Source organism: Vigna angularis, chromosome 9 (genome assembly GCF_016808095.1).
Source record: "Vigna angularis cultivar LongXiaoDou No.4 chromosome 9, ASM1680809v1, whole genome shotgun sequence".
Lineage (NCBI taxonomy): Eukaryota > Viridiplantae > Streptophyta > Magnoliopsida > Fabales > Fabaceae > Vigna > Vigna angularis.
In genome coordinates, this window is record NC_068978.1 from 2,543,150 (window position 1) to 2,566,225 (window position 23,076).

At 35.0% G+C, this 23,076-nt stretch overlaps 1 protein-coding gene across 2 annotated transcripts; it reads right to left on the reverse strand.

The window, feature by feature from the left end:
* Window positions 1-823: 823 nt before the first annotated feature.
* LOC108323349 (putative disease resistance protein At4g11170) lies at window positions 824-7,698 on the reverse strand. 2 transcript variants are annotated; one of them, XM_017555775.2, is made up of 7 exons: window positions 7,083-7,698; window positions 5,512-6,565; window positions 5,124-5,429; window positions 3,633-5,039; window positions 3,379-3,484; window positions 2,448-2,599; window positions 824-1,820 (listed from the first exon to the last, which is right to left on the reverse strand). In XM_017555775.2, exons 1-7 carry the CDS (start codon window positions 7,535-7,537, stop codon window positions 1,011-1,013), a joined length of 4,290 nt encoding a protein of 1,429 aa, XP_017411264.1. In that variant the 5' UTR covers window positions 7,538-7,698; the 3' UTR covers window positions 824-1,010. The 2 variants fall into 2 exon arrangements, with proteins under 2 accessions (XP_017411264.1, XP_017411265.1); XM_017555776.2 differs by having other exon boundaries at window positions 825-1,820; window positions 2,448-2,584; window positions 7,083-7,697.
* Between the last annotated feature and the right edge of the window lie 15,378 nt (window positions 7,699-23,076).

Below are 23,076 nucleotides of genomic sequence, written 5' to 3' on the forward strand. Positions count from 1 at the left end.
TACAAAATAGTATAAATTATCAATAATTTACTGTAACTAAGTTAATTATGTCAGCCTTACAACTTACCATAAAATCAATACATCTAAAGTATATCTTTAAAAATGTAAAATTACCGTTATGACCCCACTACTAAGAATAACAATAATAATATAACATTTTAGTTAACTCTTGTCATAATTATTAAAAATTAAGAAATAAAATTGTAATAGAGAACTAAATTGGATATATCATTTTTTTTAATTATATGATTTAAAGATGTAAAATTGGAACAACTTATTGTAATAAGCATTTTTTAAAAGATAAAATTAAAATAATAACATATTTATTATTAAAACTAAATTTAAATAAATTATTATAATAACTTAATATCTAAATGTAGAAAACAAGTTAATCAGATCTGATATTTTCCAATTTTGGGAATAAAAAATAAAAGCATTTCTCGTTTCAAGTTTAATGTATAAATTATATAATATTAATATTTCTTTCGTTCTAATAACAATTCTTATAATAATAATAAATAATAATAGAATTGGAAATATAATAATAATAAAATATTTATTTACTCAAAATTTATTTTCTTAAAATAAAATAAATATTTTATCGTTATAATTTCAAATATATTAACAAATATGAATAAAATTTTAGAATAAAACAATAATATAATTAATTATATAATTGGTATAAGAAAGGATAGGAGGTCAAAATATTATACTTGGATAATAATACTTTATCAACATATTTTTATAATATTTTAATATCATTTACGTTTCATTAATTGATTTAGATTAATGTTTATAATTATTATTATTGATTTTGGAATAATTTTACATCAATCACAAAATAAAAATTTCATTATCCATTATAGTTAAACACTGTGAAAGCTAATAGAATTTTGAATCAATCAGTACAAAATACATTAAAACTTGAAGTCAAATACTAACTGAAACCTCATACATCATTCATAGAAATAGCTGTCATCTTCAACGCATCACACTTTTACAGTCAGGAACTAAAATGGGGGTTTTGTCTTCATTCTTCCATATGGCTCTTCGAGGCCTTCGTAAGCTGAAGCCAAACTCAATCTTTTCTTTTCAACTTCTTCTAATTGTTTGGTAGTTTGAACAACAGAAATCGAGATACACTTCACTGATTCAAGTGTTTCCTTCTTCTTGGTTTGTTGTTCAGAGTATAAAACTTCTAGTGTTGAGCTATCCTTTTCCAAGGCTTCATTTTCTTGTTGAAGCTCTTTTATAGCTTCCTGGATTTCCCTTTGTCTCTTTTGTAGGTTTTCCCTCTGAGATTTATAAGTTAAGATGGTAGTGTCAAACTGTTGAACTTTCAGTTTAGAATGTTCAAGTTTGTTGTACAAGTCTCTCTTCTCAGATGCCAGTTTTGCTTGGTTATCCTCGGTTAACATCTTACCTTGAGAAATGTCGACAGCTTTGTTGTAGAGCTCTATAAATGTGTCTAAACCAGCTTCTTGCTCTTTTGTAATTTTTCCACGATAAGTTTGAAGTTTCTGTAGTGATTCTGTAACTTGTTGCAGATAGGATTGGTCTGGAATTTTCTTCAGCAACGAAGTAGAGAACACTAAGGTTCGGAACTCATTGAGGAGGGTTGTAGCATCACTTGATTGTTTCAGTGAAGGGGATAGTTCAGAAGAAAGTAAGTCAAAGATTGCAAATGGATTTTCATCGAACTGTTGGAGGCAATTCTCAAGGTCCAAGGATGAGCATTTAATAATAGAGTTGTCTGTATCATGAATTTTTACAACTTCCTCAATCGATTCTTCCAACCTCTCTGAATGTTCATTGGCTACCTGTGAAATTGGAAAGTCCAAGTTTAACAAAGTTAAATACTTACATAAGAAATACCTGTAATACAATCTCTAATGTATTGTTTTAAACCTACTCTTTATGATTACCTGAAATTTATTAGAAATCCTTGTGTTGGTAAAAAGGCATATGCATATAATTTTTCACAAGGGATATCAGTCTCTCATTGTTAAAGATGACTTTGAAGACTCAGTGTCTGAAAAAGGATAAATTATTTAAATTTTGTGCTGAAAGCAAGGTCTGTTGTTGGAGCTGGAAATTAGTTTAAGTATAAATCTTCCCGTTGGTTTCACTAGGAATCGGTGAAACTGCATAAATCAAGCCTTTAAGACCTTTGCACCAGAACAGGCTGCTATTAGCAGTCACTGCTATGCCATTTGCTTTGGAAAGTTTTATTGGGATCCATTTTGGTTAGGTAGGATTAGCCCCAAATTCTCCACTAATTGTTTCCATCGTTCTCACAGGGTTGTTTTGATTATTTTAGTCGTATTTAATTGAAGCAGATTGTTTATATTGCAAATCTCAACTATCATTATATATTGATTCATGTTCTGCTGTTAATCTTTGACATTTCATATACCTGAGTTTTTCTTTATAAAGAAAATACTTACAGTTTCCGTAGACTTTGTAGATTTTTCTTCGGGACCTCTTTCAGTAGTTGCGTTGGTTGCACTGCTAGCACAATATTCAATGTTCTCTTCGATACCAGAAAAATATTCTTTACTCCCTCTGTTGTCTTCAACTGATTCTAGTTCAACCATCACTACGAGCTTAGATTGTATGATTAAATGCAGAATAAAATCTAGGGAAAAAGAATGAATTCAACAAGAAAGTAAACCAAAAAGATAGAAGTTCACGCTTAGAAGGATCCAGTGAATACCTTGTATATAAAACTCCCGTAACATACAATGAGATAACTTCATATACCATTTCTATTAATTAATTAAAAAACACAGGTAGTAGATGTAATTTTATTCAATTTCAGATTGTGTTTACCTTGGAAAATATCAGCCATCCACATGAAGTTCGTGAGAGTATTACATTTGAAAAAAATGGCATAGTTTTGTAAACTAATGGTCTAATTATAGATTAAGTTTCATACTTAAATTGCCTTTCGAATCAGATAGATTTACAGTACTTTCAACCTAAAACAATGTTTCGAGTTTATAAATCTTCTTCTTGCATGTATTGAACATTTCATTTTTACTTCATATAAAACTTAGATTCAAACGTAAAAAAATAAACTCAAAATATAAATACTTGTTGGTGGGATAAGATCTTACTCTAGATAATAATAATAATAATAATAAAATATATAATATTCTTTATAAAGATTGAAACTTTTGGTGAATTTATTTGAGTTTGATAGATACGTATAGAGAATGTACAATAATTTTATATTAATCAACTACAAACCATTATTGATATGACTCTTAAGATAACTCTATTAACAAACCTATCATACATGAAGATGTGTGAACGGACATGGCAAAAATTAGTTGTATGGTTTAACAATTGATATGCTCACATATAACTACTTACTTGACTTTTCTTTAGATTCATTTTCTTTGTCTAACTCCGATTCAACAGTTTCAGGCAATGTTGCATCTTGTTTGATTGACGTTTCTCTATTTCCTTCATATTTGACCTGCACAAACTAATAATTTACTATTGACATAATAGAAAATCAAAATAATCATAAAATGTAAGTTTACATTTTGTAGCTTTTGACATTTCTAGTAAATGGAGGGCAAAGTTTGTGAAATCTTGTCGACATATAAGAACTCTTGACTAACCGCATAAGTAGATTTTGTAGTATTCTGCCCAGAATCAATTTTGGCTTCCTTGTGAGTAGAATTGATAATCTCTTCCAAAGCAGAAAAATGGTTTTTCCTCTCATCGGATTGTTCAATTGATGTTAAGGTTATCCTTTGTCCTGTAATCAACTCCACTCTATTCACTAAGTCCTTCTTCTTATCCGAGTGCCAGTCCAACTCTTCTAAAACACTCGGCAGTTCTGAAACACTTATAAGGCCAACACCACACTCTTTAATAAACATAGAGCCATCAACTTCCCCCTTATCATTTCTAACACAGAACTCAAAAGAAACACTTGGCTCATTATATTTGAGAATGCCATCACTGTGGAATGGATCATACCATATATAAACATGATCGGTGTTCAAGCCCTCGATATCACTATATACCCATGATTCCCTCGTATTTTGTCTCAAGTGGCGTTTACATATAATCTTGGTGTCATGCTTCTTCATTTCACCAGATGGAGAAAGAACAACAGAGTAAATGAAGCCCCTCAAGTTGGAAAGTTTGGGAAGGTCAATGGTAATGAAGGACTCGGTGCTCCGATATTTAATCTCTTGTGGGACCTTTCTTCCTGGCAAACAAAGCTCAACACTGTTATAACTGTAGTCGCGGACGTCACAGGATTTTCTCACCAGGTTGTCAAATGCAGAACACACCATTATTAACTTTACGCTCTTCATTATAAGTCTGCATGAATGTTCATCCAATTTCAAGCAGTTCTTGAATGTAATGAATCTGGTACTTCCCCGCATCACATTTGCCAAATTGACTAAGTCTGACACTGACACCAGTAAAGTGCAGTTAATGACACCTAAGTAACCGATGCTGGATGGAAGCTTTTGAAGATGCATCAACAAGTCACAATTCTCCACGGACAAAATTCTCAAGTTTCCGGAATTCTTAATGAATTCAGGCAACGTTGTCCCATCGTATTGATCTAACTTTAGCACGTACGAATGTTTGAGGTGGTGGCTCACCGTAGTCTTGACAAGTTCCAACCAACGACGAAGGGATCTTGGAAACTCCTCTAAATTGAGGCTCTTGAGTTTTCCCATTCGCCTTACTGGTGCATTGCTCACATTCAATATTTTAATTAAATCTAATGACACTGCAAATTCCTCCAGACTTAAGCAGCCATTGACACTGATCTTCTCTAGAGATTTTAAACGCTTTTCACCTTTAACACTCTCGAGTTTTGTACACCCATTCAGTATCAAAGTAACAAGCGTGGCCGAGGATAAAACAGACGGGTGAAGATACCGCAAACTTTCACAACATGAGAGATTCACCCATTTAAGTCTTGGCGCCTTAGACAAATCTGGAAGCTCTTCAAACTGTTTGCATCCACTTAGGTCAATTCCCTCTAAGTTATCTAGTTCCTGTGAACATTCAAAAGGTGGCATCACAAAGGAAAATCCTTAAAAAATTTAAAAATGTGTACATACATATCATTCTTTAGTTACCTGGATTCCCTGCCAAAGTTGTTTAACTTTGCCATGTTGCATGTGAATCTCAACAAGAAACTTTGCACAAAAAGGTGATGGAAGACACTCAAAAGGGTATCCAATCCACTCAATGTACCTTAGTTTATCAGAAAACGGCTCAAGAGTTGCAGGAAGGTCGAGGTATGTATTCCAAGAACTCTGACCAGAGGAGTTATAGAATCTCAGAAATCTTAAAGCTTTCATCTTCGTCAATGTGTCAGAACGCAAACGTAAATTTTTAGCTTGAGACAAATCCAGTTCTATTCCTTGAATTGCTTCAGTTCCCTGACAAACACCAAAGAAGTAAAGTGTATCAAATTATCTGCAACTTTCTGTCTTATAAAAAGTCAGCAGATTATTGATTTACCTTGTTTTCTTCAATCACTTCACGAGCTTCATTATCCTTCAAGCGACTACGTCTGCCAGGATCTGCTCTACATTCTTGACGTACAATCTCCAAACCCATTTGTTGCAGCAAGTCGTGCATTTGTATTATATTTGTATATGAAATTGTTAACAAAGATTTGTCTGCGAGAACTTCTATTCCACTAGTTGCTTCAAAACCACAGGCATCTAGTATCCGTGTGGCATGATCTTCCTGTTTTTCTCTAAAGAAAAATACAATGTCTAGAAAAATATTTTTTTCTAGATCATGCAATCCAGTGTAGCTCATTTCTAACACTTTCTGAATTCTCTCGTTAGGATACAAGCTGAGTTTTCTTATAGTACTTTCCCAAAAACTGATACCTTTTGAACGAAGATATGAACCCAAAACTTTAAGGGCAAATGGAACGCCACCAGCATATTCAACTGCACTTTCTGAGAGACTCTCATAACCTCCTTCGGGATAACTTTTCTTAAAGGATTCTGAGCAAAAAAGCTTCAGAGATTCTGTTTTCTTCCATTTCTGAACCTCGTATATCGCATCAACCCTTCCAACAAGCAATTGCCTATCTCTTGTTGTTATAACGAGTTTACTATCACTATGCTGGCCTTCATACTCCCCACATAAATACTCCAATGGCTCAAAACTATCCATGTCAACATCATCAAGTACAATGAAAACCTTTTTACTTCTGAGTCTCCTCATATGAAACGATGACCCTACGACATTTTTTGCGGAAACCTCCTCCTTCAATATGGTAGAGAAAAGCTTGTCTAGCGAATATTCTTTTGCATTGGTCACAAAGCAGACATGGTCATATTGGGGAAAGTGTTTAGCAAACAAGATTTTAGCAATGGTGGACTTGCCAATTCCACCCATACCCCAAATTCCAATGACCCTACATGATTTTAGTAATAATTCTACATTTCTGCAATTTTCTTCATTTTCAACAGGGCCCTTTAATTCAGTAGGGCATCGCAGATGAAGCTTTTGCAATACATCATTGACAACATTCTCAATGACATGAGCTTCGTCCCTAACAAAGATATGAAACAAATCACTAAAGGGGAATATTAACGACATGTTTTGAATCTAACGAGTGAAAGTGAATATGTAAAACACTGAAAGTTTACAGCAATCACTCGTGCAAGGTAGACATTATAATATTTTCCAGACTCTTCAAAGAAGATGGTATAATGTATAACAGATTAAGGTTGTGAAAACAATTGAAGAATTTAGAGTAGATTCTCAAGAGGAAAAAGGGGTGTTCAATGAAATTCAAGAAAAGGATAGAAAAAAAAAACGTATAATTTACTAAAAAAATGTACCCTGTCAATCAATCAAAGATTACAACTAGTCAGTGTAACTTTTAAGTAACTATATATTAAAACTCTACAAAAAAAAAAAAACATGAAACATCAAAAGTTCTGTTCAAGTACAAACTTGGGAATAACAAAAATTGGAAAAGTGGAAGAGAAAAACAAGACATTATAGCGTATGAACTTCAGAAAGAAGTGGAAGAGGTGAAACCATAGAGAAAGCTACTTGCTTACCTATGTGTCCTAGAGTCCCATCCAGATATATTGGCTGCTTCAGTGAGAGAAGCTTTCCACTTTGGCCCTTTCTCTTCATCGGATTCCAACAGTTCTGCCAATGCCTTCTCGTAAGTACCTTTCTGATTCCTTATGTCTGATGGATCTATGTTGTAAAAGACAGGTATAACTACCAAACCCAGTTCTTTTCTGCATTCAAGAATTTTCACCAGCTCTTCCAGACACCATTTGGAACAAGCATAGTTTTCAGAGAAAACAACAATTGAGACATGTGAGTCCCGAATTGCTTTGGCAAGTGCCGGCCAGACACTTTCTCCTCTGTCTAGCTGGCGATCTATGTAAGCTCCGATTGATTTATCTTCGAGAGCTTTGTAAAGATGGCTAGTGAAGTTGGTTCGTGTGTCCTCCCCTCTGAAGCTCACGAACACGTCGTGCTTTTTCGTGGAGTAACTCATCTCGCCACTGCCAATGCAAGCAAGGAACAATCCCGATCTAGCTCTTCTTTTATTTGATTTTCATTCGTTGACTTGGTAACGCTCCAACATGTTAAGTCAGCACACGTTCCACCATTCTACCTTAAAAGGAATCATACTCTACAGTATTCTACCTGTTTTCTTCTTCCTTTTTTCCGGAAGTATTCAATATTATATTATGGGTTTAATACATTTGATCTCTATTCTTGGAGTTTTTATACAAAGTCTTCCTACGTTTTTTAAAAGTTAGGCCCATTTTTTTGTTAAAAAAATGTTTAAAATGGTCTTTTTAGCTTACGGCGGGTCTTTTTAGCTTACGGCGTGCCACCGTGGCTAAAATTAGATGACTTGCGTGGCAATGTGAAGTGAATTGACTTGGTGGAAATGTTTAAAGTTTAAGTTATTGGGTAAAAGAAAAGGGTTAGGGTTGGTGAGGGTTCATGCAACTTCTTCCCTTTTTTGAGCAAAGTAGTTGTGGATAGATAGAAATAGCTTCTTCCAAAGGTTGTTCTTTTTGTTCCAATACATGGCCGGAAAGAATTTCGCATTCCTCACACGATGGTGGTTGAAGGGGAGGTGGGATAATCCCTCGTTGCAAATGTGACAATTTTGCTGTAAGCAAAGTGGCCAAACCTCCACAGAATGTTAACAGATAATTTTGGGATGTCGTCATTACAAAGTTTTATGAATACCCTTCTCACTTAATTTGGAATTTATTTGTTCATAAATTGTTGAGTTTGAATCAATTTTGGTGGCTTATTTGGTGAATAATAGGGTGGATCTTCAAGAGGGATGTACTGTAACTTTTTCAAGTGGTGTAATGAAGAAAAGATTGACGAAAGAGATGGTGAAATTGTTAGAGAAAGGCTAAAATTGTTAGTTGGAGCTGTGTGTGTTGTTATTGCGATGAACATTGTGACAATGTGGGTCTGTTTAGGTTTATGTTCGTAGGTGGGTCAATGTTTACATTAAGGTCTAAGTCAATATTTATGTTCATGTAATGTGAAGGTGAAGCTCAATGTTTACGTTTAGGTGTAGGTGTTCACGTAATGTGAAGGTGAAGCTGAATGTTTACGTTCAAGTGTTTATATGTAATGTTAAATTTAGTTTTCCCTTTGGTAAAAAAATGTGCAACGTGTCCCCTTTTCAATTTAAAACTATGTACTTTGGTCCCAAATGAATATCAACGAAAAACACATGAAAGAAAACTGGCTCACTTTCCACCATTAGTTTCCACCTCCAGTCCACCATCTTTGTCCACCTCCACTCTACCATTAGTTTCCATCTCCAATCCATCATCTCTGTCCACCTCCATGATAAGTGTGAAAAAGAGTTGTTTTTACACTTATAAATGATCTCAATCTTATAATTATTCATGTTGTTACTCAGTGAAAAGTTGTAATAGGAAGTAGATTGTTATGTAAATTATTGTACAGGAAAAGGGTGTGTAATTTGGAGTCTGTCAGCCAATTCTCGCATAGCGCAAGCCAAAATTTGCACAGCTAGAAAAAGTAAATTCGCATAGCGCACCAATACCTGTGCGCTGAGCGAATAACATCAGTTGAAGTGCAGCAGTTAAAGGAAATTTGCACACACACCTGTGCGCTGAGCGAATTAATTAAATTAAATGGCTTAAAAAGACATGACAGAAAGGCAGAAACGATCTTCTGACACGAAAAAGCGAGAAAAATACTGGAGACACTCAGGAGACCTTTCAAGACATCAAGACTTCACTTTCTGCAAGGAATTGCTGAAAAGAGTACGTTTGAGATGTCTAGGATAAGATAATCTTTCTGTTCATTGGAATTGGTTGTATGACGATACATTAATGTAAATTTCCTGTGCAATATATGTTTCAGTTCTTGTTCTTTTCTTAACTTGCTTTTGATTATACGGAAGTATAATTCTCTTTAAAAGTTCTTTTGTATTGGGAAGTATTTTTAGAACAGAAACGTAAGAAAAAAAATAAAAGTGACTACGCTAGGAATAGCTTTTGTGCTTTTGGTCATTCTTAACATCTGAATTTAATGCAAAAATTATCTGTTGAATTAATTAAGGAATTAATAATTTAATAGATAATATTATCTGTTGAATTAAGGACAATTTTGAACATTTTTTAACGAAATATGAGTCATAACTGAACTTTTTAAAAACATAAGACAACTTTGAACAAAAACTCCAAAACTAGGGACCAAATGATGTATTAAACCTATATTATGTCGATCCATGTAAGTTTGTGTTAAACAGTCATTGGTTAAATAGAAATGGGAGAGATTAATAAAGTTGTGATAATTTCTAAATTTAAAGTATTCAAAACTACTAAATTAAGTTTTTATTGTCTAAATATTATATATGTAGAAAGTTTTCTTTTACGAGTTTCTTTCATTGACTTAGTGTAACACCCCGAATTAGGCGTTACAATTTATGTTCCATAAAATACATATATAATTTTTTTTTAAAATTTCAACATCAACAAAATATTACGTTCTTTATTACAACACAAGTCTTCTGAAAATAAAATTCCACACAGTTCATAAACTTCTGAAATTTAAAATTTCACACAGTTTGGAAATTCAAACATAGATTTATTTTAGAAATTCCCCATGTCTCCTTTTCCCCCATAGATCTCTCATCTTCTAAGCAAGTCCAGAACCATCTGCTAATTCATCTGAAATAGTTTATGCTCCCGTATAATATCACACATTATACGATCATTGCATTCACATACACAAACACAAACAGTAGGGTGAGCTAACCAAATCAAGAAATATACATTATCCACAATCTTACTAATATCACAAGTGTGGCAATCAGTCCAATACATGCATCTCGAACATACTCAAGAACAGACTATTACATTGATACTATATAATATTTCTCAAGTCAGAACTATCAGTACCTTTACTAGAGTCAATGCAACATATTATTAACCTGCCTACTTACCAAAGAAAAGCAGTCAACAATCCTTCTATCTACTTACCAAAGTAGTATAACCATGTGATACTGACTACTTACCAAAGTAATCTAACAAGGTGATCTACTTACCAAAGTAGTACAACAAGGTGATATTGTCTACTTACCAAAGTAGCACAATAAGATGATATTGTCTACTTACCAAAGTAGTACAATAAGATGATATTGTCTACTTACCAAAGTAGTACAATAAGATGATATTGTCTACTTACCAAAGTAGCACAATAAGGTGATATTGTCTACTTACCAAAGTAGCACAACAAGGTAATATTTTGCCTACTTACCAAAGTAGTACGGTTTATGCCAAATTAATCTCTCATTATCACTCCTACTTACCAAAGTAGCGTCTGACTTCAAACATCTTCCCTCTCGACTTACCAAAGTCGTAGGAAAATAAATAAATTTTGAATTTACAATCACTACAAGAAATAATGGAATTAGATACGGAACATTATATACGGATCTAGAGTCGTATGTAAAGCAGGTATTATATACAAAAATTATGTACGGATGTTAAAGAAAGACGTTATATACGGAAATTATATACGGAATTTTATATACGGATTATCCGTATATAAAATCCGTATATAATGTTGGCGCGGGGTGGCGGGAAAATTACCCAAGGATAGGATCTGTATATAACCTGTATTATCCGTATGTAGTTAGAACCAAGTGTTATCTGCAGATATTATATACGAATTTAGGAAATAATTTAAAAAAAATGTATTTCTGATTACGTGGAAGCTGGAACCCTATATTCACTCTCATTTGTGAAGCTCGAGCTTTCGTCTCTTTCGAACATGGTGCTTTCTTTTCTCTCGAACCCTGGTGCTTTCTTTTCTCTCTCGAACCCTGTCGCATTCCTTCTTTCGAGCCCTTGATAATGTTAATTTTTACCATTATCTAAGCATCATTTTAGTAGCAAAATCAACTCCTTTCTAACTTATAACTTGTTTAATCCTCTTCTTTTGTCTTGTTTTCTGAATAATTGTGTTTTTGGCTACTTTGATGTACTTTCATCAATAATCCCTTATTTTGTAGCTAAAAATGAGCTTGGAAGAGTCTCCAACAAATTATAGAGCTGAACCAACCACAAGGCACGCAGAAACGCTCGTCGCACATGCAGAAACGCTCGGCGCCAGAGTGAACGAACGCTCGTCGCGCAGTGGACGCTCGCCCAGGATAAGTGGACGCTCGTCCAGAGTGGAAGCACCAGCAGACGCTCGTCCTGAGAGAAAAGGACGCTCGTCCAGTGAGGACGCGCAGCGGACGCTCGGCAGCGAAAATAGGCAGACGCTCGTCCAGCCAGGCAGAAGAGGACGCTCGTCCAGCCAGGCAGAAGAGGACGCTCGTCCATAAAGGAGGACGCTCGGCCAGGCAGACGCTCGTCCAGAGATCAGTGAACGCTCGCCCATGGAAATGGAGAGCCAAACCCATCTTGTTGGGGTTAGTTGTAGCCTTTGAATCTTGTGTAATAATTGAATGATTTGAATATATATATGCCTTTTCTATCAATTGCTAGTATTCTTGTTTCCAATCTTAAAGCTTGCATGTAATGGGGACGTTCATGACTTGATTTTGGGGTTTCATGGGTTATGGGGACATAAGATGGAACCCAGAACTGAAATAGGGGTCCTTGTGGTTCATTGATTCTAGGGATGGAAGATGATTCACATGTTGTCTTAGATCCTAGTTCTTAATGCGGGTTTGCTTGTTAGATTGTCCAAGGGATTGGAGTTTGATAAGGAAAACCTAGGCTCTTTCACCTAAGGGATTAGGGCTAGAGTGTTTTAGTGGATTGACTTTAGTAAATTGATAGAGAGGAGATAAAATTGGTTTTACACAAGAGTGCATTGGTGAAAACTAACCTTAACAATGTCATTTCATACCATTTCTAGTCTTTTCCATTTCCAAGAGTCTTCAATACCAAAGTCCAACCTTGTAATTACTTGTGAATGTTTGTTTTTGCACTTGTTTGTAAATTGATGTTATGTTATTGAGTCTAGATGAGTTGTTAATCGCACAATTCTTTAGTATTACGAGTCTCTTGGGAAAATGATACCTAGTCTTACCGGTTTATTACTTGAACGATTTGGTGCACTTGCCGAAATCGCCTAATAGCCCTTTCGGTCTGGTTGTTGTTGTCTTGATCCATCTTCGGTGTGGCTTTGGTTCTTCATCGTCTCTCTCTTTCAAACTGTGTCCTTCATCAATCCTTCATCAAACACTGTCGTTAGGCCTCATTGTTCGGTGCGGTGTCGTAGTTGGGTGCTGAAAGAGTAGCTTCATCTGGTAAGTAAACTGTAATGCTTAGTAATTGTTTAATGGTGAAAATCGTGAACCCTAATCTCATTTTTGTGTGTTTTATTTGTCACATCTATGGTTCGGGTCGCAAGCCGTGGTTGGAGTGTTTGGAAGCATCAATTGAGGCTACTGTGTGGCAGGTTAAGTAGATTCGTACTGGTTTTATGGACTGAGACATATAGCATTTGGAGTTGCGAATGTGAGTGAGTTCGTTTGCCTTTAAAGTTTGTTAGATGCAGAAAAATGATTTGTATTGTGTTCTTTTGCTTCGTTTGGTAAACAATATGTTGTTTTGTATTTGAATTGTATAGACTGGTACGATTCTTTCTTCTTTAGTGTCACAGTGACTAAGTCTCTTTCCTTGTCAAGTGGCTGGGCCTGTAAATATTTAATGCAGTGGTAGAATGTTCTGTATCAAAATTTAGGATTGCAACGTACAGAATTAAGCTTAAGTCCGTTTTGAGGTTGTCATAATTGGTGTGGGTTGGTAGTAAAGGAAGAAGTTGGTTTCATGCATAAGTTCTTTGTATCAAGTACTGGTTAGGTTATATATATATATATATATATATATATATATATATATATATCACATAGTTGGAAGAAAAAGGAAAGAAGGATAGAGTGATTGTGGAAGGGCCTTGGGTTAAACGAAGAGCTAATAATGAGAGTGCCTCGGGTTGGGTAGCATGAATGAAATAATGTGTGAAGGGCTTAGTTTCTCATCGTGGTTATGTTGGGAAAGAAAGATAATAAGAAAGGGTTCGACATGTGCAGGGAACATGCAAGGAATATTGTAACTAGGAAATATAGTTGGTTTTAGGATGGAGATGATTCCAGGGGTCATAGTGAGTTTAAGGGTAAATTATTTGGGAAGAATAATGGTGGTATAGGGGTATAAGGGATTATAGAAGGGTTGAACAGGGAATGGGTATACACATTCATTAGATTGTACTAACTAACCCTAAACATATATATAACTGTCAATACCAAATTTCGTCCGGGTAAATAAGATTTCACAAAAAATAAAAAAAAAAACATAAAAACACCAAAATGAAAAATACTATTTATTTTACTTTTTGCACCCCCAAGTTTTCTTTTAAACACTTAATCCAATGGCCCAAAATAATCTCACTTTTTTTACTTCCTCACCACCCATCTTTTCTTATCACACCCCATTCTCCACATCACCAACCAACCTTTCCACTTAGAGATTATTCTACCAACCCATTGTCTTTAACATCATCATGAGCAGTACACTTAATATGCAATGAGACACCATTTCATCAACACTCTTGCACCCACTAATCTGAATATGGTTAATAAAGTTTGAATGCAGATTGAGTGGAGGCGATAGTGCGTTTGGTAAGGGAAGGTAAAATATTTTTGGTGGAAAGAGCACTGGAAGATTCATCATGATCACGGTCCAGCAGCACTGCAACGTTAGTAAGTGTGTGCTTGAAGAGAATAGAGACAGCAGCTTGGAGAGGAAATGGCAGCAGGGGGCCATGGGAATCAACTTTGCACCCAAGAAGCAAGTCTTGAAATATTTTTAAGCACAATAATTGCTGCACCAGCCGCCCCATTATTTTGATGGAAAGCAATGTTTTTGTCTCTTTTAAAAGTGCACTCATTCTACTGAAATGAAGGGAAAGTGGAGGGCCCGTGTTTGGTTTAATTTTTGCACCGTAGAGGAAGCACAAGAAGTGGGGATATTGGCTTTAAAAGAAGCTGGACAGCAAGCAAACGGGGGTGTGTGATCAGAGGGGGAAGACGTTCCAGAGTAGAGGGAGAGTTTCTTTCTCCTTTCAATCTCTTCATTCCTCCAAAACCAAGCTCATAGATCTGGATTCTTGCTCACATGAAACCCAATTACCTTCAATCTCGTTCCTATTCCGTATTCTTCGTATTCCTTACACCCCTTCAGCAAACCAGTATCAACATATTTCACCCACAAAATTGATGTCCATCATCATGACCAAACAATAAAATCCTTTCCCCACTCGTCTCTTCAAAACTGATCTGCAGCTAGTCCAGAGGTCAAAAAATTATGTGTGAGTATTCAAATGAAAGCCCTTTGAGTCTAGAATCTAACCCAAAAAGTTTCATTGCAATTATAGTTCTGTGGAAAAAGATATGAGCCAAACAGTAAACCAAGGTCAGTGCCAGAACTACGTGATCCTTGATTCTCCATCAAAAGTGGAGATACGTAGGAGCAAGGCCAGACCTTGTCAGGTTCACTTTCCCAAAAATCCAAAATCATTTTACAAATAAAATTCTCAAACAATTTCCAAACAAATTTTCAAGCAGTTTTTTGAACGAACTACGGAACCCTGATTTCTCATTCTGAATGGGAATACGTAGGAGCAAGGTCAATCCTTGTCGGGCCCAAAAAAATAAAAAAAATATTGTTTGTTTCTTTAGAGTTTCATTTCAAGGGAAAGTTAAACATTTTGAAAACCACATCCATATTCGCGCATTTAGTTAAAGGTACTGCCTTAGGGCAGGCGTTGTAGGGTGCTAATACCTTCCCTACACGTAACCGACTCCCGAACTAAGAATCTCATTTTCGCAGACCATGCCTTATCATTTTATGGTTTTCTCCGTAGTTTTCCAGAATAAACTATGGTGGCGACTCCAAATCTCTTTTTTTCCAAAAATATCGTTATTTTTTCGGATCGTCGTCCCGTCGCGATTTTTTCCGGTTGCGACAGATGGCGACTCCACTGGGGATTATGAGAGTCAGGCCATTTAATTAGATAAGCGAATTCGATGTGGTTTTTTCTTTGTGTTTTTATTCCCTTTGTCTTTATCTATGTTTAATATTTGGAATAATTGCATGTGAGTTATTTTTACTTTTTCTTTATGTTTGAAATAATTGTTCCTTATCTATGTTTGATATGTCTGCTTATTTGTGTCTATTTTTGTAATTGTTTTGCATTATAATCTCCCTCCACACACATTATGCATATCATGAGTGGGGCCCTATACCCGGGTCTGAGCGCAACTTAGAAATAGAGGAGTTGTGTAGCGGTGTCACTCTGGGATGTACTTCCTGTCTGGCTATCGTGAGAACTCTAGCTAGAGTCTGTTCTCTTCATTTGTGTCTCCACATCTAGTTGATTACTCTGACTGTTGTGGAGAGACATTGAAAAGAGCCATAGCTCTGGTGACCTTGATTTAAGAATTAGGAAACCATCCAGGTGAGTGCATGTATGTAGTCTTAGAACTTTAAGTACCATCCTTCGATTAAGACACGAAAGGGAGATCGTTTTGTCATTTCTTTGTATACAGTAAATAAATGTACCATAAAAAAAAACGTAGAACATTTAGAGCAATAAAAATGTACATGTTCTGATTCATATGTGTTTGTTTCGCATTTATCTTGTTATCGAGCTCATGGAATAATTCTCAAGAAAACAAAAAAAAATATATTCAAATAAAAATGCTTTTGAAGCAAAATAAAGATTTTTGGTCCAATCGTTCAATTCAATTTTATCAATGATTTGAAATGTTCATCCGGCTTTCATGATATAAAAAATGTTCAAGATCATCGTTTGACCACTGATCCATCGCCCATTTTCGTTCGTAAGTGAGGAATCATCAGATAAGGGGTTTTATTCGTAAATGATCGCAAGCAATTCTTACCAAAGTAAATAAAAAATAAAAATAGGGGCAATATTTTGTAAATTTTTCTTGTAATTTAAGATGTTTAGAAATAAAACAACCACGATTTATGTTTATGTGCGAACTTGTTTTGTAAAATTGTATCGTCTTTTGGTACTAATTTTATTAAAAAATGAAAAAAAATGTTCCAGTTTTGTTAAAATAATTTGTGAAAATTAGTCGCGTCTGAATTTTGTTTTTTTTCATCTGGAAAATAAATGATGATAATTTGAAATGATTGAAAATATATTCCTTTGCTATTAGAAATTATATCATCTTTTGTAATCCAGTTTAGGGTCAAAAATAAAAAAGGGGCATATTAAAAAAAATAATAGAAAATATTTCAAATTACTTTGAACAAGGAGATTATTATGATTTTTGCATCTAATTTATGTAATAAAAAAGAAAATTTTGCAAAAAAAATGTTTTCGAAAAATATTTAGAAAATGAAGCATATTTAGATGAAATTTTGTCAACAAATTTTTAAGTAATTCAATCCATTTTTAGTTATTTCACAAATTCAATAAAGTTCGCACACATAGATTGGTTGTTTGTTCTCTAAATTTTTTAACTCATGAGAAAATGTTTAAATGTGTAATAAGTTGCCCTGATGAAAAATAAAAAAAATGTGTTAATAGATTTGCTTGCGGGCCATTTTTGGATTGTTTTCTCAATGATCATCACTTTTTAAGGGTCCGTCAAATTTATAGTTTGTTCACCGTGTCGAGGGCATTTTTTTTAGTTTGTACCCCCATATTCCTTTGTCATCCGATGTATTTGTCATACTAGTTCCCTTTCTTCATGTTTTAGGTGCAAAAAACGTTTATTATCTTAAACCTTGTTTATCCTGTTGAAGCCCAAATCGTAATCCACTGTCAGTCTTAATCTCCCTGTCTTAACCTAAACCTTGTCATGTTCGGCCCATCATCTGTGCCTAAGCCTAAACACTGTCCAAATCATTTTTGTTATCATTCCAGCCATGTCAAGCCTGATTTTTGTTTTTAAACCTCTCTCTGTCTAAGCCTATTTTGGCTCTCATTAACATGTGTTATTTATTTTCATGGTCGTTAAGTGTCAATCTGATTTTCCATTTACACCCATTTCGATCGTGTCTTTGCCTTAATGAGGATTCATTTTGATTAAGTCCCTCGGCGCATAAACTTTTCCAGATTGGGGCAAATTCATGTTCATGTCTGTTTACCTCAAAAGTGTTGGATCATTCTTAAAATCTTGAACAATTTTATACACGATTATTCAGATGTTGTTTCAAATTCAACGATAACTTAATGGTTTTCTTTCGGACCAAGTAAAAAAAGGGAAACTTTTAAAAAGAGTTCCATGACTCGAAATTGCAGAATATGTGAATTTATGAACATGTACATAAAAAAATAATAAGTACTTTCAATTTTGCAGTGTTTTGATTATTACAAATAAATGCCTTCATGTGGCCGAAACAGAAAAACAAAAATTACAAAAAATTAAAAAATTTACAAAGCGTTTGGAGATCTCTCAGGTCATTGTCTTCTGCCAACCCTCTCGAGTTCTGTAGAATGACAATCTGCACAAAAAGGGGTTAGGTCTCAAACAACAAAAATATAACAAAAAAAAAACACATAATAATAAGGGAAACATTAAAAGTACATATTTTGGAATTCGTCCAAATTCGACCATTGACAGTAAAAACATAAAGAAAGAAAAAACAAAAAATAAAAGCAAATAAAGGATGTTTAGAGTTCGATCAATGTTGATCGTTAATATTACAGACAAAAAAAAAATAATAAAAATAAAATAAAAAGAAATTCAGCGAAAAAATTCCCGAGCCGGTTGTGGTGGTCTAAGGGAGAGCTCTGTCGAGGGGGCTCTGGTCCGGAATGTGAGAAGCATGGGTGGAGCGATTTGTCGTCCGTCCCTGTCGTCGTCAATGATGATCGGAACGGGGAACAAGTTCAGCAGCCTCGGCGCCCTCATGATCACCCAGTCGTATTCTTTCCAAAAAAATAAAAAAAAAACAAAAAATTTGTCAATAATAAGAAGAGGAGAATATTTTCAAAAAAAAAAAAAGATGGAGGTGATCAGGAGGCTTACCATACATGTATAGCGGCAGTTGTGAAAACTGAGTGCCAGTGGGGTCTATCTCCGCTTGCCAGCGCCTGACCCGATTGCCATGATTGTTGAACCAGCAGTGCACGTTGTATTCGCTGGCATCTGCGAAGGTCCTTAGTCGAGACGCGATCTCGACAACTTGCGCTCTGCTTGGGTGTGTGACCCCAAAGTTGTAGATTCTGGTCATCATCTTGACCTGATCGTCAGTAGGTCTCCACCGCTGACTGGTGTACCTCTCCATCTCCATCTCGCTCATCCTTCTTCTCTAAGTTTTCTACAAAAAAAATAAAAAAAATAAAAAGAACAAAAACATAACAAAAGCATAAAACAAAAAGTATTTTCAGTGTTTTCTTTATTCGTTTTTGTTTCCCTTTAGTTTATTTTGTCCGGTCAGTCTTTGTTATTTTAGTGTCTGGTCTTGGATCTGTCTCACGGTCCTTGCAGAAGGTTCCTAAACGGATCTATGTCCATATTGTCCATGTCCAGTTCATACAAGTAAAATCTTCTGTCCATATTGTCCATGTCCGGTTCATACAAATAAAATTCTCTTTTTAAGTTTTTTGTTTTTATGGGGTACGTGGCGTTGTTCTACCCGATTGTCTCTGCCATACCTTCAATCGAAGGGAGATTAACGTCTGGTTTCCAGCCTATATACCCCTTAAGTTTAAGACAGTTGTGTTTTTAAGTGTTTTATGTTTTGAAAATTAAAAAAAAGAGGAAGAAAGAAGATTCAGAAGGAAATGCAGAGAAAGGCGAGACGGAAATAAAAGCAGACAAAGCATAAAGAAAGGAAATATAAAAGGGAACAGGAAGAAGAAAAAAAAAAGCAGAGAAAGCATCAAAGGGCAGAAAAACAGTAAAAAAAAAACGAAAGCAAAAAAAAAAAAGAAAAAAACAGAAAAGGGAGAGGGGAAGGAAAGCAAAAACAGAAAGCGAAAACATAAAAGAAAAGAAGAGCAGAAAGCAGGAAATAAAAAAGGCAGAACGAGAAAGAAAAAAAAACCGAACAGCATAAGGGAAAGAGAAAGCAGAAAAGAAAAAAAACAGAAAGGGAAGAGGGAAAGGAAAGCGGGGAATCGAAAAGGGACAACACAGAAAGCATCGAAAGAAAGAAAAACAGAGAAAGGTGAGAAGGGCAGAGAAACAGGAAAGCGTAAAGGGAAGGAAGAGCGGAAAATTTGAAAGATAGAAAGAGAGAGGACTTACCCGGGGAAGAAAGGCTTACAGAAGCTCGCCGGAAGACTCAGACGCTCTCGAGGGCACACACAGGCAGAACCTCGTCGCAGGAACCCGACGCTCTCGACAGACGCTCAAGGAAGAGAGAGGAAGAGAGGGGTAGAGAGAGAGGCAGATCGAGAAATGCCGCTCGACGCGAAGGAGTAACCATTTTATAGCGAAAATTTTGTCCACTGTAGCTACAGTTCCGGTCACTGCAACCGTCTGGTGTCGGTCCCGGTCTTTCTGAATAAAAAAAAAATTTTGAAAATCTGAAAACGGGTAGGGTTTTGCTGGGTCAATCCGACCCAATACAAGACTTCTTAGATGATCCGATTTCACCAAAAAAAATAATAAAACAAAATATAAAAAATGTGATAAATAGAAAATTTTCAAAAATAATAAATGGAGTGATGTAAAATTTGAAGTGTTCAAAATTGTTTTTCATTTGCATGATAAAGGACATTTTTCAGGTTCATTGGGCTTCATTGTCATGTTAGCCTTCTTTGAACCCAATTCTTCTGAAATATAAATTTGAGTGAAGAATTATTTTGGCATATTTGTAATTTCACATCACACCATTTTGTTTGATTTTATTCCTTCTTCTTCTACATTCTGAATAAATCTAAAAAATATTGAAAAAAGGGAACAGTGCTCAAGCCCATTAGGCCCAATGGCCTTCATGGTTTTCTCTCGAGTCTACTTCTTTTGAAAATATGTCAAAAATATTTTGTTTTCACATTTTTGTTGTTGAATGATGTATCATTCTGAGATTTGTCAAAAAAAAAAAAGAAAAAAAAAACGAATTCAAGTTAGATTTCAATTTTTTTCAGTGTGATAATAGGAATAGTTATCGTTGAGCCCATTTGGGCCCATTTTCAGTGTATTGTTTTCCTTAGTTTTGTTTTCTCAAATAAATAAATAAAATAAAATAAAAAATATTTCCCTCATCATGTTTCATAAATTTCACATAATGTGAGACTTCACTTTAAAACAAAAAAAAAATGTTGAAAGCAATTTCAGTTCTTTGAGTCGCTTTGGTATTGGGTTTGTCCGGCCCATTAGGCCCCCTTGTCATATGTGGTTTCTCTTGAACCAGTGCATCTGAATTTCTGAAAAATGAAAAATACATGTTTATGTAGATTTTGTGTTTTCAATTCATAATTTCCTTTTCATTTGTGTGAACAGTGTGCAAAAAATGAAAATAAAGGAATTCAGACCCTTGTCTGAAGATTTTGTCATGATTGTAAAAGAATAGTCTTGGGCTCATTCAATCTAGTAGTGTTGCAAAATTTTCTTTAGTTTAATCTCGTAAAATCCTCTCATAACAAAAAATGAAAAAATGAATTTCTTTTAGCTTGTTCCATAAACTATATAAAAAAAAATGTTTTCTTTGTCATCTTCTTGTGTCAAGTTCAACGGCTCAGGTCATCTGATCCATTGGGTCAATGTGTCTGGTAAGTCCAACTTCCTTCTATGTTACTTCTCCTCAGGTTCGATCCGATCTGGATTTTCCCGTGTCAAAAAAATAAAAAAAAAACAAAAAAATCGAATCAAAATAATTCTTTTGAAAATGTTCAAACCTTTTTAGCCCAATTCAGCCCATTACATGCATATTTCTCCTTAAATCCTATTTCTAAAAGATAAAAACACTAAAAAGAAAATTTCAAATATGTTTAATGTTTTTCGCATTGTGTAAATGAATAAAACCAAAAAAAAAAACATTTTTATTTTTCGAACGTTTTTTCTAAATCAAATTTTCTCATATCAATTTTTGCATTGCTCACCAAGTCTAGTTTCTGCACTAATTCCCAAGCCCTTGTTTCCATTTTAGCTCTCAAATCCTGTTTCCCATACTGGCCTGCAAAGCTCAGTTCCCATGCTGACCCGCAGGGCCCAGTTTCCATGGGCCAAGAAATCCCATTTCCCCAATGGCTCACAAAGCCTATTTTCCACATTGGCCGAAAAATCTCAAAAAAAAAAAATCCACATTGGCCAAAAAATCTCAGATTCCACATTGGCCCAGAAAGCCCATTTCCCATACTGGCTTGCAAAGCCCAGCTTCCATGCTGACCCGCAAGGCCCAGTTTCCACAAGGGCCAAGAAATCCCAATTTCCACAATAGCTCTCAAAGCCCATTTCCCATACTAGCTTGCAAAGCCCAGCTTCCATGCTGACCCGCAAGGCCCAGTTTCCATAAAGGCCAAAAATCTCAATTTCCACAATAGCTCTCAAAACCTATTTCCCATACTGGCCTGCAAAGCTAAGTTCCTATGCTGACCCGCAAGGCCCAGTTTCCATTGGCCAAGAAATCCCAATTTTTCCAATGGCTCATAAAGCCCATTTTCCACATCGGTCCGCAAGATCCAGTTTTCAGACTGGTCCGCAAAGCCCAATAATAAAAAAAAACAAAAAAACAAAAAAACAAAAAAAATCTACTTTTCAACTAGTATCATCATTTTTACTTTTCTTCATGCATAAAACCAAAAAAATACGCAAAAGTTGAGTCAATTGTTTTCTATGCAAATCATCCATTTTATGAGATTTCAAAAAAAATGTAACGGATGTCATAATCTCCTGGAGTCAAATGTTTAAATCAAATATTCTTAAAGAGATATCTGTGTGTGCATTGCTTGAAAACATCATCCTTCAGACCTCGCCAAACCAAAGATTGACCCAATCATGTTCTTGAGCCCAAATAATTGACACCAAGTTTTACACTGGGGCAGATTTTCCATTACCTCCACTGACTTTCATTTGGGAGATACTTGAATCCATTGGGACGCAAAAAAAAAAAAAAGAAAAATGACTCTTGTTGAGATCATTTAATCTTGTCTCCTAATTAATCTTGTGAAAATAAGGCAATCAAAATTTGAAATGATGTGTGGCCATCTTTCTTCATCCAAAAATAAAAAAACAAAAATATATCCTTTGATACCAAATTTGAGCCAATAAGAAATTTCTTTTCAAATTTACCCAAACAAGGGTTACCATCACAGTAGAAGTCAACTCAAATTACAAGAAAAACACACTTAATGATCAAACGAAGAGAATTCATCAAAAGTGAAGCAAGAATAGAAAGGATCACAAAGTGATGACAAACAAAGAGTGAAGTTTGCAAATTAGCAAAGACAGTCAAAACAGATTTGACAAATAGTTGATACAAAGTGTAGATGGTAACTCTTGTTTCGAATAACCCAAAAACATGTATTTGAACCTTTATATCTTTTCTTTCAGTACCCTTTAGCCCAAGCCACATTATA

What these genes read in the sequence shown, in the direction of transcription:
- LOC108323349 (XM_017555775.2), bottom strand. Translation starts at nt 7,537, where the DNA reads ATGAGTTACTCCACGAAAAAGCACGACGTGTTCGTGAGCTTCAGAGGG. An exon ending in TGAATCTAAAGAAAAGTCAA is followed by an intron (nt 2,600 to 3,378) that starts GTAAGTAGTTAT and finishes CTAAGCTCGTAG; the next exon opens with TGATGGTTGAACTAGAATCA. An exon ending in CTACAAAGTCTACGGAAACT is followed by an intron (nt 1,821 to 2,447) that starts GTAAGTATTTTC and finishes CCAATTTCACAG; the next exon opens with GTAGCCAATGAACATTCAGA.